The sequence below is a fragment of the Procambarus clarkii genome, chromosome 31 (assembly GCF_040958095.1).
Source record: "Procambarus clarkii isolate CNS0578487 chromosome 31, FALCON_Pclarkii_2.0, whole genome shotgun sequence".
Lineage (NCBI taxonomy): Eukaryota > Metazoa > Arthropoda > Malacostraca > Decapoda > Cambaridae > Procambarus > Procambarus clarkii.
The window spans coordinates 30,727,417-30,747,063 of record NC_091180.1 but is presented as its reverse complement, the minus strand read 5'-3'; the positions used below and the strand labels follow the sequence as shown (position 1 = coordinate 30,747,063).

Here is a 19,647-nt window from a genome sequence, read left to right as displayed (position 1 = left end):
AGTGTTGCAGCTCTAGCGTTAAACTGACTATAGAGGACTAAGTATAGTTGTGGGGGAGGAAAAAAGGAATTATCAAAGGAAAGCGCCAAGCATTACGACTATATAGCACTGGGAAGGGGTCAGGATAATGATTTGGGATGGTACGGGGGAAAGGAATGGTGCCCAGCCACCTGGACGGTTAGTTGTGGGGAAACTGTTGCATGAAATTTGATGCAACAATCTCGGTTCGGATGACTTTACACTTGTATTGATTACATAGTAACGCTCATCAATGAACAAATCCACAAGGGCCGTGACGAGGGTTCGAACCTTCGTCCGAGAGGATCCCAGACGCTGCCTTAATCGACTGGGCTAATCGACTGTAGTGTAGGTCATCAGTGGTCTCACAGAGACAAATGCAGTGTTTGGAGCTTTCACTGAAGTTCAGTGCTGGGGAATTCACACACACAGTGAAATGCAATATACATGTGAGAGGGTATATGTAGGTCACATGGAGGAGTAGGATTGTGTATTAGAGAGGCCCTTGTACCCTCAGAGCTCTTCAACTCTACACATGAAGTGGTAGAAGTACTGGGAGTAAAAATAGAGAAAATAAGTGTTGACCAAAGTACACATTAGAAATTATAAAGACGTTTGTAGTGTGTGGTTTGGTCAATATTTTTCAGCCACGTTATTGTGACTCTTCATCTGCATAGAGAAAATAACCTTAGGTTATTCTAATATACAAACTGCCAGATACAACAGTTGAGGAAATTACTAGAATAGATAATGGCCTCGATAATCTGCCAAATGCACTACCATATACTATCTTCCATAAGATACTTTTTCTTGCCCAGTCAAGGGTGGAGAATACCAAACAATAATATTATACCAGGGGAATCTATCTGGAAATCACCAACCACAGGTCAGAGAACCACTTAGATTCTGTAAATTTTTCCCTGAATCAGTAGATAAGAGGCAACTAGGAGCGAAAATATTCCAGATCTGATCTTTAACAATGAAGAAATAATGAGGGTCATTACAATCTCATATACCACATATTCTGATCACAAACTCAATAAGCAGACGATGAGTCACAATAACGTGGCTGAAGAATGCTGACCAGACTACACACTAGAAGGTGAAGGGACGGCGACGTTTCGGTCCGTCCTGGACCATTCTCAAGTAGATTGTCTCAATTCGACTTGTGAATGGTCCAGGACGGACCGAAACGTCGTCGTCCCTTCACCTTCTAGTGTGTAGTCTGGTCAACAAAAAGCTCAATAAATTACAAACTAGCATTCAATACTGCTAATGAGCCTAAAATGATCAAGCGAAATATTTTTTCTTCAATAACTTCAATTTAAATTAGAAATGGATACATTGAAGGGGCGGGGGACAGAACATGGAACTTAGAACCGTTCCTTCTTGAGTGTTTACAACTAATACAAATTCCACTCAAGAAACAGAACAAGTGACTTCCTTACGAGCTGGTCAGTGCCTCCTCTTGGGTGGCTTAATCTTCATCAGTCAATCAACTGACTTCCGAAGCATATTAATCCTGAGACATTTTCTTTTGTAGAAAGCCAGAGAGGAGACCAGGGGTCAGATTCACGAAAGCACTTAGGCAAGCACTTACGAAGGTGTACATCTTTCCTCAATCTTTGGCGACTTTGGTTACATTTATTAAACAGTTTACAAGCATGAAAACTTCCAATCAACTGTTGTTATTGTTATAAACAGCCTCCTGGTGCTTCGGAGCTCATTAACTGTTTAATAATTGGAAACAAAGTCGCCAAGGATTGAGAAAAGATGTACAGGTTCGTAAGAGTGCTTTCGTAAATCTGGCCCCAGTTTAGAAAGAGGACGCAGGAGGGCATTACAAAAGACTAAAAATAATAACGAATATGCTTAAGCAGACATAACTATCCCTTCAGAGAAAGAATAATTTCAACACGGAGATTAAAGACATGATTGCTTCAGTCTCTGTTCTGTATCAGACTGAATATATGCAACTGGAACACAAAGCCATACAAGAGATAAAGACAAATCCAAAATATTTCTTCACAAATGCGAAATCGAAATAAAAAACTGTCGGAATTGGCCCTATACAGTGCTTAACAGTGAAGGTTTATACACTGAGGATGACACAGAAATTAGTAAAATCCTAAAAACGCAGTAAGAGGACATGTTGACCAGACCACACACTAGAAGTTGAAGGGACGACGACGTTTCGGTCCGTCCTGGACCATTCTCAAGTCGATTAGACATGCAATCAAGTCGATTAGACAGTAAGAGGACATGCTTTTTTTTTTTTTTATTCAGCACTCCAATAAACAGGAAGATCCGGATACTTTCTTTATGCATGGTATCCGAGACCCCTGAAAATGTGGCCTTGTGTTGCGAAGATGGAGGAATTAATCGAATAGTTCATTCATTTTTCACTGTTTTCTTTCAATTCCCTTCACCGGCCCCCTTCCCTTCCCTTCCCCCCTACTCCGGCCCCCAGCCCCCCCCCTACACCGGCTCACAGCCCCTCTCCCCCTCACTGTGCCTCTCACAGTGGCACCAGGTGTGACAGTGGCGCCACCTGGCGGCGGCCATTAACGAGCACAGTAGTTACCACAATGTACAGTGACGGGTTGGGTAGGAAGCCCTTCCCTCCCCCCCCCCCCCCCGGGGGGGGACTAACGACCGGTAGGAGAAGGTGATTGGGGCCAATTAGCATCTGGGGAGAGGAAGAATGAAGAATGGAGGGGTGGGAGAAGCAATTAAGATGGGAGATATGAAGGTCGACAGGAGCAGCCTGCAATCACGGGGGGGGGGGGAGGGATGAGAGGAATTGAAATGAGATGGAAAGTGGGAGAGAAGAGATAGTATTGTAGGCTTGGTGGGAGGGGAGGTGGGAGAGGAGGTGAGAGGTGAAGGGAAGAGAGTATAAAGTGACTGTGACAGGACAGGACAGAGGAGTACACAGCCACACAAATCCTGTTCCATTAGAGTCCTGTTCCTTATACAGACTCGTATATACTTTGTATGTTGTATTAAAATGTAAAAAAAAAATCCAAAACTCTACAAACGTTGTCTCCATGCGTGAAGACATTGTACATCTCGGTTCTTGTCTCTACATCATGTCAACAGCTCGAGGCCCGGTTCCTGGTTCAGTATTAACGGAATTAGAGCTTTCTAGAGACAATCTAATCTTCCGTAAGATTTCTCTCACATCCTGGTGAGAGTTTGGCGAGTCTGAGAGTGTATCTGACTTGTTGACAAAGTATCTTATGAACTGACAGCCAAGTTGAAGTGTTCTAAGGTCCGAGAAGTGCATAGAAATTCCTGGATAATCTTTTATCAGTCGAGTTGTATAGTGGTAGGGATAATATCCTCTCTTTGGTCAACTCGACAGGATAGGGTAGGTGGGAGGAGTTGCCGTGGGAGGGCATAGTCACCCCTCCCAGTGTCGACACCGTGTCACCTCTCCCAGTGTCGACACACCGTGTCACCTCTCCCAGTGTCGACACACCGTGTCACCTCTCCCAGTGTCGACACACCGTGTCACCTCTCCCAGTGTCGGCACTAGATTATATTTGTCTTACCCATACGCTGGCCCCGGCCTGAGTCCATTAGGAAACAAGTGAATTCCAATATACCGAAATTCCAGGTCATTTATAATTCTGAATTCTTCACATATGGTATTGCGCTCCCAGCATTTTATATTTTTCATTTCCTATGTAGAATCATCAATATGGAGACGCCGTCTCTCTCTCTCTCGTTAAAGACAGTTTTCCTTCTCTCTTACACACAAGGGGAAAAAACCCATCCGTTGTGGGGGGAGGACTGGAACATGGAAAACCCCGAGGACATGCAATATTGCATGTCAGGTTTTTTTCCTTACCATAGGATAGTAGGAGAGAGCGTTCTATCCTAGCTTTTGGGATCCAAACACGATGCTTGTGTTCAGCCACAGAGACAATCCTGTATGATTCCTACCAAACAATCTCTGCCAATCTGGTAGATTGTTTACAAGAGTCATGGAAAGATTTTGTTTGTGACCACAATCACCGGAGTTACCGCGATACATATTAATATTTAGAGTAAAATATAATATAGGACACACCGACGGTAGAGCGACGGTCTCGAGTCATGCAGGTCGGCGTTCAATCCCCGACCGTCTACAAGGTTGGGCACCATTCCTTTCCACTTCCCCCTCCCCCTCCCCCCCCCGTCCCATCCCAAATCCTTATCCTGACCACTTCCCAGTGATATATAGTCTAATGGCATGGCGCTTTCCCCTGATAGTTTACTTCCCTTCTAAATGTTCATAACGAAGGGACTATAAATAATCTTCATCATAGTCCTGACATCTGAATCCTTTACACGGAATCTAATACCAAAGTTCACTGGTTCTTGCACCAAACTGTCTTCTTCTTCTGGAGAATAGGTGCAGTTTGCATGAAGGGGTAACCCTCCCGATGACTGCACCAGGACAGATGTAAGGAGACGCGTTGATGGTAAAGAGGAGAAGAAAGTCAAAAGCGGTAGACGTGATGGGCCGTAGAGAGAGGAGTGGCGACGAAAACAGAGGCGAACGTCAGAGGGAGACTCCCCGCACCGGGGGGCGGGGCGTCGTGGTCACGGTGGCAGCTGATCCAGGCACGGCGTAGCGGTGCGCGCAAGACGGGAACTAATATTTCTCCGGAAACTTACGGTACGGAAAGCGCAAGCGGTACGCTTCCCAAACCACCCACAGGTCGGCGGGCAGCCGGCCATCAGGCTGTACCCTCGGCTGAAACATCCTATCCGGCACCCTATAAACAAACTCCTTCTTTGACGACACCCAGATGGTTGACGAGCACCACGGGATCGGAAGCACCCGGGCATCCCGATAAGGGCCCAACTCCGGACCCTCACAGGGCACGACCCCAGCAGACGGGACTAGGCAACCCCCAGACCGGGGCAAGGAAGGAGGGGGAACTGCCGGCGCGGCAGCGACCCCACCACAGGGCACAGGAGCCGAGGCCCCCTGGCGCACATCTTTCCGCAACTTTACGACGAGGTCCCGACCAACAGGGACAACCCCCCAATGCGGGGACCCAACAGCAGGAAACGCAGGAGGGGGGGGGGCACAGGGAGCAACGTCGGAGCTCCTCACAGCACCATCATCCTCGGCGGGGGACGCCAGCTGAGCACCATACTCCCCCACCTCCTCCCAAGGCACACCACGAAGGGGGAAGACACTCCGAGCCCGCCGCGAACGCTTCGAGACAGGCCGCACCACACCACGCCCAGCAGGCCCCGCCGCAGGCACAGCCTCCACCGTCATATCCACACAGGCCACACCCGCACCGTCCGAAGAGTCCACAGAGGCCACATCACCCACACTGTCTACATCATCCACGGAAACAGCCTCAGAACACCGACGTGCACGCTTCTGCAAAGGAACGGGAAGAGCAGAACTACAGGAGGCAACACACTCAGGTACGGCAGCCACCTCACCACGCCGAAGCACCCACTCCAAAACGGCAGAACCCGCGTCCCCGGGAGCCGTTACCACATCCACAGGCGGGGGCGGAACATGAACCTCCACCGGGACACCGGTCACTACACACAGCTCAGGCGACAGCCCGACACCCTCACACACCGGCTGAACAACCCCAGGGGCCACAGCTGGCACCAGACGGGTCGCACAGGCCGGAGAGCTCTCCTCAACAGGCGGAGCAGCAGACAGGCAGTCAGGCGCCTCAGGCACAGCACCCACACCGCCCGAACGCAACAGGGGCGGAAAATCCTCCGCACGAAGAACATGCACACGACCAGTCGCTCCCACGTCGCACGCAGCAGCCAGATGACCCTCGTGACCACACCGATAACAGGTGCGCGGTTGACCCCGGTACTGGCAGCGGAGCGTGTATCCCAACACGGACATCGACGACGGTACACTACCCTTCAGCGACATCGTCAGGGTGCGGGAGCCGTCAAGCATACCAACACAATGCCCGGCAACGACCTTGTTCCAACGAACACTTAACACTGTCCCAAACCGTTCGAAACAGGAGGTTAAAAAGTCGTCCTGAAATTCGAAGGGGGCACCATGCACAGCTACAGACGTCAAGGTGACACTAAGATTCACTACCTTAACGGAGCCAGCAGTATCAGGGAGAGGGTAAACACGCCCCTCACACCGCTCGAGAAACGCCTGAAAGGCAGCCTGGAGGCGGAACTTGACTACAGCACGGTTGCCCTGAAGCAGCTGGATGCCCACCAGGTCAGACAGCTGTACATGCAGCACGTCCACTAGGGCGACACCAACCAATGGATGGTCCACCGGCACCGTAAACGCCAGACCAGCTGACAGCGTCCTCTGCAATGGAGGGCGAAACGTCCCCATGGCGAAGCAAACGTCACCCCGTCAGTGGCAAACCACCACCAGCAGGGCAAACAAGCGATCACCCAACGTAAACACTAGCCAGTGCGGAGAGACCTCAGGAACGTCCGACCTGGCCGGCGGTCACCACGCAACTCTCCCAAACTGTACAGATGAATCCTTGGTTGCAAAGTCCGTTTTTCCAAATGCCAACTACGAAATTAGCAGTTGCAACCTTGATCTTTCCTTATTCAGTCTACTCACAGCGCAGTTGTTGTTGTTGTTAAAGATTTGCTACCAGGAACAAAGTTCCAAGTAGCACGGGCTATGGTGAGCCCGTAATGTCTTCATAGCGCAGTGGAGAGAGCTTCTGTCTCACACACCTAACCATACACACGAACTTTAGTAATCGTTTGTTTGCCCACTTGTGGAGTGTCAGTCTACCAGTAATTTTCTGCAGTTCTCTGTTTTTACATTCGTCATTAGTTTTTTTTTTTATCGTCTGCTAACATTGATATGTACGGGACGACTCCCTCGAGCAGATCATTCACATCGGTTAAGAACAGCAGTGGTCCCAGCACCGCGCCTTGCGGGACCTCACTTGTTACATTCCTCCAGCTTCAAACCTCTGACCATGATTCTGTCTTGTGTGTTCCACGTACTCCATTTGCCCAGTTCAGTATCATCCCACTTATACGACCTTGCTTGTATCCCTCTCGTATACCAGTCTTTCGCAAAGAACAATACCAAATGATCTTCGATAGTCAAAGAAAATGCGATCTACCCATCAGCTTGTTTTCCTGTTGAACTGTAGTAACCTCGTTAAACTCGGTCAATATATATATCGAGTTCGTCGTTGTTTCTTCAATTTCTATTGTGTGGTTCGGTCAACTCGGTCCAATTTGTCAGGCACGATGTTTCCTTTTCATGCTCACCCTTTCGTTATAAAGTTTTGTCCTGTGAGAAGCTGTCCAGTACCTGTCGAACTGACTACATTCTTCAGTAGTGTACACGGAGTGCTTGTTACTGACGCTGGTCGGTAATTTACCGCCTCTGTTTGTCCTGTTTCTGTGTGCATATTTGGACTGTGGTTGCCTCGTCCAGAATCTACTTCACGAGTAAAATTCTCCTACTTTGACCTGGTAAGATAGCCGTTATAGCAATGAGTGTGCTAAGCACTTAACCACAGAAGATAATCAATAGGAAAATGAGGATTATGAGGAAGAGTAAATAGGGAAAGGGGATAAATGAGAGGTAGCGTGACTGTGAGAGAGAGGGGGTGAGAGTGAGGTGTGAGGATAGCTGAGGTGCTGTAATTACAATTACTGCTTGAAACAGGTGCCACTAACGATACATAAACTCCCAGCCAGCCTCGCTACACTACCCTCCCAGCGACTCTGCCCCTTACACGCCTGTCCTGGTCTCCTGGGACCACCAGCCTTGTGTCCCGAGGGCCTAAGGGCCAGACTCCTTGAAGAGGAGCGCGCCTCAACAAGGGTGCAGGGGGATAGATCCTTCAGATGAGCCAGGCTCGCTAGTTGGGCCGTCCCTAAGTTGGGCTTTTTTGTTTATTATTCATGAACAAGACAAAATTTTCAGGGTAGATTTTTTAGTTTGAAGTGCGTTTTTTTAGGCTTAAGGTAAGGATGTAGAGGAATAGTGGAAGGGAGGATGGGATGGATGGAGGAGGGGGGGAGGGGGGTAGAAGCTTCCTCACTGTCTTATCTCCGTCCCAGATGTCTGGCTTCCCTGTCTCACTTCCTGCCTGGCTCCCCTGTCTCACTCCCTGCCTGGCTCCCTGCCTCCCTCCCCTGCCTCCCTCCCTGCCTCCCTCCCCTGCCTCCCTCCCCTGCCTCCCTCCCCTGCCTCCCTCCCCTGCCTCCCTCCCTGCCTCCCTCCCTGCCTCCCTCCCTGCCTCCCTCCCCTGCCTCCCTCCCTGCCTCCCTCCCAGCCTGGCTCCCTGCCTCCCTCCCCTGCCTGGCTCCCTGCCTCCCTCCCCTGCCTTGCTCCCTGCCTCCCTCCCCTGCCTGGCTCCCTGCCTGGCTCCCTGCCTCCCTTCCCTGCCTGGCTCCCTGCCTCCCCTGCCTCCCTCCCCTGCCCCTCTCCCCTGCCTGGCTCCCTGCCTCCCTCCCTCCCCTGCCTCCCTTCCTTGCCTCCCTCCCCTGCCTCCCTCCCCTGCCTCCCTCCCCTGCCTCCCTCCCCTGCCTCTCTCCCCTGCCTCCCTTCCTTGCCTCCCTCCCCCTGCCTCCCTCTCTCCCTCTCCTGCCTGCCTCCCTGCCTCACTCCCTGCCTCCCTCCCTCCCTGCCTCCTTGCCTCCCTCCCTGCCTCACGGGGCCTATGTAATAAAAACAAGGTTCCACCCATTACAAAAGTTTGCTTCACTGTTCAAAACTTTCTTAATATTATGAGGAGAGGCATTTAGAACGTCCGCCCCACCTGAGGAGCTGAAAGCTGCCCCTTCCCCTCCCCCCCCACACTGTAAGACGCTAACATTGCTTCTCGAGTATAATAACTGCTAAATCGTTGTCTGTACAAGTGTTACTCTTTGGACCTGGGGCCAGATTCACGAATCGGTTACGCAAGCACTTACGAACCATGGGGCCAGATTCACGAAGCAGTTACCCAAGCACTTACGAACGTGTACATCTTTCCTTCAATCTTTGACGGCTTTGGTTACATTTATTAAACAGTTTACAAGCATGAAAACTTGCCAATCAACTGTGGTTATTGTTATAAACAGCCTCCTGGTGCTTCGGAGCTCATTAACTGTTTAATAATTGTAAACAAAGCCGCCAAAGATTGAGAAAAGGTATACAGGTTCGTAAGTGCTCACGTAACTGCTTCGTGAATCTGGCCCCTTAATTACTTAGAGTTCTGGAACAGTGAACAGCAAAATATGCAATTTGGTAATTTATTGTTTTTTTGAAATATTTTCCTCGAATTTAATTGATTAACAAATCCACAAGGACCGTGATGAGGGTTCGAACCTACGTCTGAGTAGGTTCTCTTAATCTTAATTAAGAATAGGTTTTTTAATTTAAATAAACCTGCAAGCTAGGTTAGTGCAGTAATTAGTTCTCGATAAAACCACTTATGGTCGAATGAATAAGAAACTAATGTACAATTCTGGCCATTTGTTTAAGATGTTGGGTGGGGCTAGCAAGATGCCAGACATTTGAAACCATACACAGTTTCAAGTGTAGATAGAGCTCAGTAGGCTCAGGAATCTGTACACCAGTTGATTGACGGTTGAGAGGCGGGACCAAAGAGCCAGAGCTCAACGCCACAATGATACCAATGGCCTTAATGACTACACGGTGTCACAGCACACAGGGGCCTCACAGCTCGTCCCAGCACCTGGAAATACCTAAGAACATAAGAACAAAGGTAACTGCAGAAGGCCTATTGGCCCATACGAGGCAGCTCCTATTACCTGTACTTCCTCAACATGTTAAACACAACCTTGTGAGATAACATATGTGTAGGTGACACCACTACTGGAGGCAGTCTGTTCAAAGAGGTCTCTCCAAGTTTGAGGAGTCACTTGCCAAGGAATCGGAGGCAAAGAGACAGAGAAGGAAAGCCGGTAGCCAGGAAGACAGACCAGAATCGGACTTCGTTTGTGCTCGGTGTGGGATGGACTGCCACTCTCGGATTGGCCTCATCAGTCACACCAGACGCTGCACCAGGATTGACAACTAGGGCGCAACTCCATAGTCTCCCGAGACTGAAGGATGCCTATTGCCTACTAAGGTGACACCACCTGTGTCAGAACAGGGCACTCTTGTAGTTGCACAGGACTACTCGGTCCCCAAGGGTACTGTGCTTGCTCCAGTTCTCGGTCCCCCAGGGTACTGTGCTTGCTCCAGTTCTCAGTCCCCCGGGGTACTGTGCTTGCTCCAGTTCTCGGTCCCCCAGGGTACTGTGCTTGCTCCAGTTCTCAGTCCCCCGGGGTACTGTGCTTGCTCCAGTTCTCAGTCCCCCGGGGTACTGTGCTTGCTCCAGTTCTCGGTCCCCCAGGGTACTGTGCTTGCTCCAGTTCTCAGTCCCCCGGGGTACTGTGCTTGCTCCAGTTCTCGGTCCCCCAGGGTACTGTGCTTGCTCCAGTTCTCAGTCCCCCGGGGTACTGTGCTTGCTCCAGTTCTCAGTCCCCCGGGGTACTGTGCTTGCTCCAGTTCTCAGTCCCCCGGGGTACTGTGCTTGCTCCAGTTCTCAGTCCCCCGGGGTACTGTGCTTGCTCCAGTATTCAGTCCCCCAGGGTACTGTGCTTGCTCCAGTTCTCAGTCCCCCGGGGTACTGTGCTTGCTCCAGTATTCAGTCCCCCAGGGTACTGTGCTTGCTCCAGTATTCAGTCCCCCAGGGTACTGTGCTTGCTCCAGTTCTCAGTCCCCCGGGGTACTGTGCTTGCTCCAGTTCTCAGTCCCCCGGGGTACTGTGCTTGCTCCAGTATTCAGTCCCCCAGGGTACTGTGCTTGCTCCAGTATTCAGTCCCCCAGGGTACTGTGCTTGCTCCAGTATTCAGTCCCCCAGGGTACTGTGCTTGCTCCAGTTCTCAGTCCCCCGGGGTACTGTGCTTGCTCCAGTATTCAGTCCCCCAGGGTACTGTGCTTGCTCCAGTATTCAGTCCCCCAGGGTACTGTGCTTGCTCCAGTTCTCAGTCCCCCGGGGTACTGTGCTTGCTCCAGTTCTCAGTCCCCCGGGGTACTGTGCTTGCTCCAGTATTCAGTCCCCCAGGGTACTGTGCTTGCTCCAGTTCTCAGTCCCCCGGGGTACTGTGCTTGCTCCAGTTCTCAGTCCCCCGGGGTACTGTGCTTGCTCCAGTATTCAGTCCCCCAGGGTACTGTGCTTGCTCCAGTTCTCAGTCCCCCGGGGTACTGTGCTTGCTCCAGTATTCAGTCCCCCAGGGTACTGTGCTTGCTCCAGTTCTCAGTCCCCCGGGGTACTGTGCTTGCTCCAGTTCTCAGTCCCCCGGGGTACTGTGCTTGCTCCAGTATTCAGTCCCCCAGGGTACTGTGCTTGCTCCAGTTCTCAGTCCCCCGGGGTACTGTGCTTGCTTCAGTACTCAGTCCCCCGGGGTACTGTGCTTGCTCCAGTATTCAGTCCCCCAGTGTACTGTGCTTGCTCCAGTACTCCTCATATCGGACATAGACAAGGGCACAACCTATAGCACTGTATCATCCTTTGCAGATGACACAAGGATTTTTATGAGAGTAGAGAACATAAAGGACACGGCAAACCTCCAAACTGATATAAATCAGGTCTTTCAATGGGCCACAGAAAATAATATGGTATGTAATGAAGTTCCAGCTTCTGCGTTATGGAAAAAAATGAAAATATAAAAACGGAAACCACGTAAAAATATTAAATCATTCCATAGAACGAAAAAGCAATGTAAAGGATTTAGGATGCCTGAGGGTAAGCCTGTTATACACATTAAACACGTAAGGAAGTTACAAAGATCATCAGTTACTGTGCAGGCGACACAAATATTTGTGCCGGGGATCGATCCCCCGGTTCATATGACTACGAATACCGAGCGCTGTCCACTCAGCCACCAGTCGCCCCAATGTGTGAGTGAATTTTTTACTGAATATTATTTTGTTACATAAAATGGCCAGCAGTTGAGTTCTTTTTCCAGAAAAATGTTAGTTATAAAACTCGACAGTTTGCTGGCCAATATTTCTCACATTGTTGTTGTGTTTGAACTGGCGGTGAGGAACACGGTGCTGGCGACGGGTTTATTGTGCACAGATGTCCTGAATGGCCACACACACTCTGCCACACACTCTGCCACTCACTCTGCCACTCACACTCTGCTACACTCTGCCACGCACTCTGCCACTCACACTCTGCCACGCACTCTGCCACTCACTCTGCCACTCACACTCTGCTACACTCTGCCACGCACTCTGCCACTCACTCTGCCACTCACACTCTGCCACGCACTCTGCCACGCACTCTGCCACTCACTCTGCCACTCACACTCTGCTACACTCTGCCACACACTCTGCTACACACTCTGCTACACACTCTGCTACACACTCTGCTACACACTCTACCACTCACACTCTGCTACACTCTGCCACACATACTCTGCCACTCACTTTGCCACGCACTCTGCCACACACTTGTTAATCTCACACCTTTGTTTCTCTCCCACAGAACTTGAAGAACCAGATCATGACGTCCAACGTGTGGGTTGAGCAGGTGAGTTGATACAATTCATTTGAAGTTCACGAATGAGCTGCTAGAGTGGTGATAACTTGAGTGAATATAGTTTTAATTGTTGCTGAGAGAGAGAGAGAGACAGAGAGAAGGTACAACATGTTGACCAGAACACACATTAGAAGGTGAAGGGACGACGACGTTCCGACTTGAATCGACAAGCCACAATCGACTTGAGAATGATGCAGGACGGACCGAAACGTCGTCGTCCCTTCACCTTCTAGTATGTGGTCTGGTCAACCTACTTTAGCCACCTTATTGTGACTCATCGCCTGCATAAGGTGCAACATGACCAGTCCGTATGATAGAAGAGCCCAGTAGGCTCAGGAATCTGCACACCAGTTGATTGACGGTTGAGAGGCGGGGCCAAAGAGCCAGAGCTCAACCCCCGCAAGCACAACTAGGTGAGTACATGACCAGGTACAGACTGGCTGGTGGAGGCAGATCTTCCCGCCTCTTCCTTCATGTATTATACAAATTTTAGTTAACTATTTTGGTGTATGTGTGTGTTTACTATTTGTGTCTGCAGACTCGAGTTATTAGCTCTTGGACCCCGCCTTGTGTGTGTATACGTGCAGATATGTAAAGCTCGCGTGCACATGTGCTTATTTCTGTGCTTTCAGGCCGAGCATCAGCTCTTGGTCCCTGCCTTTTTCGTTTTAGTGTACTGCAATGGCTCCTGAGCCTCGACTTCTTGACAAAGCTGCTCTTGACAATATTAATGTGGGCAGCCTCGAGCGACTCAAACTTGAGTGCATTCTTGTGCTTCATTTAGGTGTCCAGACCCCTGACCCTCGTCCCATCCCGCTAGACTTGCTCTAGGGGTTTCTGTTGACTTTCAGGTGGTGACCTTCGACGTAGTTAACAACCTGCTGAAGGTCACTGATGTTATATTTTGACGTGAGACTATAGGTTACTGGCTGTTCATCATCCCTACAGTGAAACGTTTTAGATTATTGTAAGAGAAGTGTTCAGATACTCTGTCGTGAACAACTTTAAATGGTGTTCAGGAAATGGGAACACTAAATGGTGATTCTTGGCACCGTTTAGTGGTGCTAAAGACCATGACTAGTTGAGGACCCATGTTCGTTAGTGATGTGTAAATTGACACACTTTATGTTGGTTTAATCTGATCTTACTTTAACAGGTTAATAACCCTTGTTCTCCCTCTCCCTCTCTCTCTCTCACTCTCCCTCTATCTTTCTCTCTCTCCCCCCCTCTGTCTGTCTCTCTCTCTCTCTCTCTCTCTCTCTCTCTCTCTCTCTCTCTCTCTCTCTCTCTCTCTCTCTCTCTCTCTCTCTCTCTCTCTCTCTCTCTCTCTCTGTCTCTCTCTCTCTCTCTCTCTGTCTGTCTGTCTCTCTCTCTCTGTCTCTCTCTCTCTCTCTCTCTGTCTCTCTCTCTCTCTCTCTGTCTCTCTCTCTCTCTCTCTGTCTCTCTCTCTCTCTCTCTCTCTCTCTCTCTCTCTCTCTCTCTCTCTCTCTCTCTCTGTCTCTCTCTCTCTCTCTCTCTCTGTCTCTCTCTCTCTCTCTCTCTCTCTCTCTCTGTCTCTCTGTCTCTCTGTCTCTCTGTCTCTGTCTCTCTGTCTCTCTGTCTCTGTCTCTCTGTCTCTCTGTCTCTCTCTCTCTCTCTCTCTCTCTCTCTCTCTCTCTCTCTCTCTCTCTCTCTCTCTCTCTCTCTCTCTCTGTCTCTCTGTCTCTCTGTCTCTCTGTCTCTGTCTCTCTGTCTCTGTCTCTGTCTCTCTCTCTCTCTCTCTCTCTCTCTCTCTCTCTCTCTCTCTCTCTCTCTCTCTCTCTCTCTCTCTCTCTCTCTCTCTCTCTCTCTCTCTCTCTCTCTCTGGACCAACAACTTTCCTCACACTTCCTGTGTATTGATTCCTGGCTTCCTCTACGGTGCCCGTGCCGATGGCTCCTAAGTTATCTCCCTTTAAAGAGGAATATTATCTATAAGTTCTCAACCGCTCGTATGAGACCCCCCCCCCTCTCCCTTCTCCCTCTCTCCCCTCCCTCCTCTCTCACTCTACCACTCCGGCTGTCGCTATGGCAACGTGGCAATAATGACGTCACTAGAGCATGTGGGATGGCAGAGTGGGCTGCGTGACGTGGACCCTGGGGATAGTGCCGCTGGCTGGGGGGGAATGGCCACCTTTTTCGGCAATGGTTAGATATATATCGTCCGAACAGATGTTAACAGTTACAGGTGAAGATGGTTTATGGGAAGGGCAGGGAAGAGAAGGCCCTTATGGCTTTTAAAGAGAAGTTATGTAATGGGTAGGGGGGGGGGGGGGGGGGAATTAGCCTTTGGAAAGGCTACAGACATTATTCAGTCTGACGTAGTTGGTACAGAACAACAAAAGGCTCTTTCCTTGTTCTCCACTCATTCCGGACTTACTCTCTCGCCAGAAAGATTGAGAAGCATCCATACCGAAAAGCAGGTACCAAAATTTAAAAGGAGTACTGTAGATGTCCACCAACCGTGGACATCTTCAAGAGAAAACTAGATAGTTTTCTTCAAGGAGTGCCGGACCAACCGGGCTGTGGTGGGTATGTGGGCCTGCGGGCCGCTCCAAGCAACAGCCTGGTGGACCAAACTCTCACAAGTCAAGTCTGGCCTCGGGCCGGGCTTGGGGAGTAGAACAACTCCCAGAACCCCATCAAGCAGGTACCACAACAGACTAGTTACCCCTGCCACTTGACATACACGTTTTTTCGTGTTCTGTCATGATAATACATAAGGTATGATACATTCAAGGTATGATACATACAAGGTATGGTATTCTGTCATGATACATACATAAGGTATGTATGTACCTTACCTGAATAAAAAATTATTATTTATTATTATTATTTATAAACACGTAGGAGGGGTCACCAAGGAATTGGGGTCACACACCTGTTATCAAAGTCTCTCTTGTATACAACATCTGTTCCAGGCTTGCTTTTAGCAGGGGGAAGAAAATGTTTTTATTCTTCAAATAACCACAAAACCTTAAGCTTCCAGACAGGTGGTATCGAACTGGGGACTGGAGTTTACCACGTCGAAAGGTAATGCTGTTTTTTCAATGTTGCTTAAAAAATTCAGCCGCAACAAAGATACAAAACGATGTTTTGATTTTTTTTGTATGTATGAATGCCGGTGTGCGCATGCGCAGTGTTAGTCAACAGGCGCAGCGGTGTAAAGGGGATATGAAGTTAGACAATAGCACACAATGGTATATTACAGCAGGTCAAACAGCGCCTGTATGCCTTGCTCCTCTTTATCGCAAAATGGCCTCTTTTAGCTCTTTATTCCTCTCTTATCACATGTTATGTACTGCTTCTGGGGTGCCTAGTTTTAATGACTTGTATGATAACGAAGGATAAACGCCGAGGGCTGTGGTTGGTTATCTTGGTACTGAGGGCTCTGAACAATGATGTTCCAACGGTGAGGTCCCATCAATGCCAGCGACCCATCAATGCCAGCGACCCTTCAGTGAGGTCCCATCTATGCCAGCGTCCCTTCAGTGAGGTCCCATCAATGCCAGCGTCCCTTCAGTGAGGTCCCATCTATGCCAACGTCCCTTCAGTGAGGTCCCATCAATGCCGTCCGGTCCCTCAAGTGCCGACCCAAGAATAGTCTCACCTTTAACACGTGACACCATTTTCTTTAACCTATTTTCTTTCGTAATTAATGGGGAGACTCGCGCTTTTTGGCTCTCTGGACGAGGCGGCGTCCGTCATGATAAAGCAAGAGTATTGTGCACCGGCCAGCCACACGCCTCCACTAATCCACTCTGCATATGGTACACTTTTTCGTTTGCAATCCTTTTCATAACTTTCCTTAGCGTCGCGCAGGGGGAAAATGTATTCTTTGGGGGGGACTCACGTAGCGTGAACGACATGGATATGAAGGTTTTGACTGGGGGGAAGGGAATTTTATCTGGAGGAGGTAAATAACTCTTGTGTTTACAGTGTGAATGATTGCAGCGACTCTGTTAGTCTACGGGCTCACCATAGCCCGTGCTGCTTGGAACTTTATGTTCCAGGTAGCGAATCTTTAACAACAGCAACAGACTCTGGTAGTGGTTGCTAAGATTGTACTCGTAGGGCCCTTGTGCTTGTAGGGGCCCTTGTGCTTGTAGGGGCCCTTGTGCTTGTAGGGGCCCTTGTGCTTGTAGGGGCCTTGTGCTTGTAGGGGCCTTGTGCTTGTAGGGGCCTTGTGCTTGTAGGGGCCTTGTGCTTGTAGGGCCCTTGTGCTTGTAGGGCCCTTGTGCTTGTAGGGGGCCTTGTGCTTGTAGGGGGCCTTGTGCTTGTAGGGGGCCTTGTGCTTGTAGGGCCCTTGTGCTTGTAGGGGGCCTTGTGCTTGTAGGGGCCCTTGTGCTTGTAGGGGGCCTTGTGCTTGTAGGGGGCCTTGTGCTTGTAGGGGCCTTGTGCTTGTAGGGGGCCTTGTGCTTGTAGGGGCCCTTGTGCTTGTAGGGGGCCTTGTGCTTGTAGGGCCCTTGTGCTTGTAGGGCCCTTGTGCTTGTAGGGGCCCTTGTGCTTGTAGGGCCCTTGTGCTTGTAGGGCCCTTGTGCTTATAGGGGCCCTTGTGCTTGTAGGGCCCTTGTGCTTGTAGGGGCCCTTGTGCTTGTAGGGCCCTTGTGCTTGTAGGGGACTTGTGCTTGTAGGGGCCCTTGTGCTTGTAGGGGCCTTGTGCTTGTAGGGGCCATGTGCTTGTAGGGGCCTTGTGCTTGTAGGGGCCTTGTGCTTGTAGGGGGCCTTGTGCTTGTAGGGGGCCTTGTGCTTGTAGGGGCCCTTGTGCTTGTAGGGCCCTTGTGCTTGTAGGGGCCTTGTGCTTGCAGGGCCCTTGTGCTTGTAGGGGCCCTTGTGCTTGTAGGGGGCCTTGTGCTTGTAGGGGCCCTTGTGCTTGTAGGGGCCCTTGTGCTTGTAGGGGGCCTTGTGCTTGTAGGAGCCTTGTGCTTGTAGGGCCCTTGTGCTTGTAGGGGGCCTTGTGCTTGTAGGGGCCCTTGTGCTTGTAGGGGGCCTTGTGCTTGTAGGGGCCCTTGTGCTTGTAGGGGGCCTTGTGCTTGTAGGGCCCTTGTGCTTGTAGGGGGCCTTGTGCTTGTAGGGGCCCTTGTGCTTGTAGGGCCCTTGTGCTTGTAGGGGCCTTGTGCTTGTAGGGGCCTTGTGCTTGTAGGAGCCTTGTGCTCCCCCATAAGAACGGCGACAGTGGTTAGTTACGTCAGGTTATCTATCTTGAGGTTATCTTGAGATGATTTCGGGGCTTAGCGTCCCCGCGGCCCGGTCCTCGACCAGGCCTCCTTTTTGTTACACATCCCCCAGGAAGCAGCCCGTAGCAGCTGTCTAACTCCCAGGTACCTATTCACTGCTAGGGGAACAAGTGGCATCAAGGTGAAAGAAACTCTGCCCATTTGTTTCCGCCTCCGCCGGGGATCGAACCCGGAACCTCAGGACTACGAACCGCGAGCGCTGTCAACTCAGCCATCAGGCCCCTTCTCCTATATTTAGGATAGTGAATAGCGGGTAATGTGCATACAAGTCTCTCTCTGAAGAGCATCATTGCTGCTATAATGTTCAATGTGGTTATTTTACAGTTTTGTTTATGCCTCGTATTGTCTGAGGAGTAATTTGTGTTGGGTTCCTCTATTCCTCAGGTGTAAATTATGGTGTGTATTTGTCGCATCCGCTCCAGGGGCCAGATTCACGAAAGCACTTACGAACGTGTACATCTTTCCTCAATCTTTGACGGCTTTGGTTATATTTATTAAACAGTTTACAAGCATGAAACTTGCCATTCAACTGTTGTTATTGTTATAAACAGCCTCCTGGTGCTTCGGAGCTCATTAACTGTTTAATAATTGGAAACAAAGCCGCCAAAAATTGATAAAAGATGTACACGTTCGTAAGTGCTTGCGTAAGTGCTTTCGTGAATCTGGCTCCAGGTCTATACGACGTGAGGAATTTTAAAAAGATTCAATAATTTAGATGATTTAGTGAGTAGATTTGAGCCGTAAAAGTTTCCTTTGCATTTCTCCAGACCGTTAACCTCTCCAGCTTGACGGCTGCTGTGAGGAGGGAATATATTTTCTTATTATTTTGTACGTGTGTCTTAAAGTATTATCGATGAGCGTACATCACTGTGTTTATAGGTACCACATGTGCACACAGGCCATGTGTGGGGGGGGGGGGGGCGGGGGCCGTATGCAGACAATGTAGTGGAAAAATCATGGACCAGACACTGAGTAACGCTTGGATATTTGATTATAAAAATACAGCCAAACCGTCAGATCCGTCCTGGGGGTCAGTGGACCCCAGCTTGGCCGGGGGGCGGTGGACCCCTACCGGGGACAACTGGGATCTGGTCCACTGGAATACGTCTGAGTAACCAGGCGGGAACGCCTGGTATAAGCCCCCGCGTAGAGACATAAGACTCGCCTTAAAGGAAACCTGCCGAAGTCCCCCATTCCTCGTGGTTCTCTATGACGAGGAAGGGGAGACTCTTACGCCGCTCTGAAAAGGTACCCCGACCTCCAGTTCGATGCCGATTGATTGATTGATTGATAAAGATTAAACCACCCAAAAGGTGGCACGGGCATAAATATCCTGTAAGTGGTGGCCCTTTTGAGCCATTACCAGTATCAAGAGCTGATACTGGAGATTTGTGGAGGTGCGACTGCACCCTGCGTGACGGGAGATGTCTCCTGTGAGTTCGACGCCAGTTCCAAGTCTCTGGAGTGTGTGGTGATTAGCGACGCTCTCGCCGCGGTTAATTAATGAGGAGGGGAAGCGCTTGAGCGGGTCCGCTGTCCTTAAAGTTGCTCCACTATCACAACAAGTGTTGTGGAGTTACACTTGATTGTCCACAACGCTTGGAAGGTCAGGTGTCATGGCCGCTATCACAGCACCGAGAGAATGACTGCAACACAACATAGCCAAGCTCTCCACAACACAACATAGCCAAGCTCTCCACAACACAACATAGCCAAGCTCTCCACAACACAACATAGCCAAGCTCACCACAACACAACATAGCCAAGCTCACCACAACATAGCCAAGCTCTCCACAACACAACATAGCCAAGCTCACCACAACACAACATAGC

General features: G+C 50.0%; 1 protein-coding gene across 2 annotated transcripts in view; it reads left to right on the top strand.

Moving 5' to 3' along the window:
• Positions 1-19,647, top strand: part of nAChRbeta2 (nicotinic acetylcholine receptor beta2) — a 230,573-nt gene that overhangs the window by 30,095 nt on the left and 180,831 nt on the right. For both annotated transcript variants that reach the window (XR_006772946.2, XM_045743586.2), the window contains exon 3: positions 12,507-12,551. Coding sequence is in view for 1 of the 2 variants with exons in the window: in XM_045743586.2 (XP_045599542.1) it covers positions 12,507-12,551 (45 nt within the window). In the remaining variant the exon portion in view is untranslated. The remainder of the gene's footprint in view (positions 1-12,506; positions 12,552-19,647) is intronic.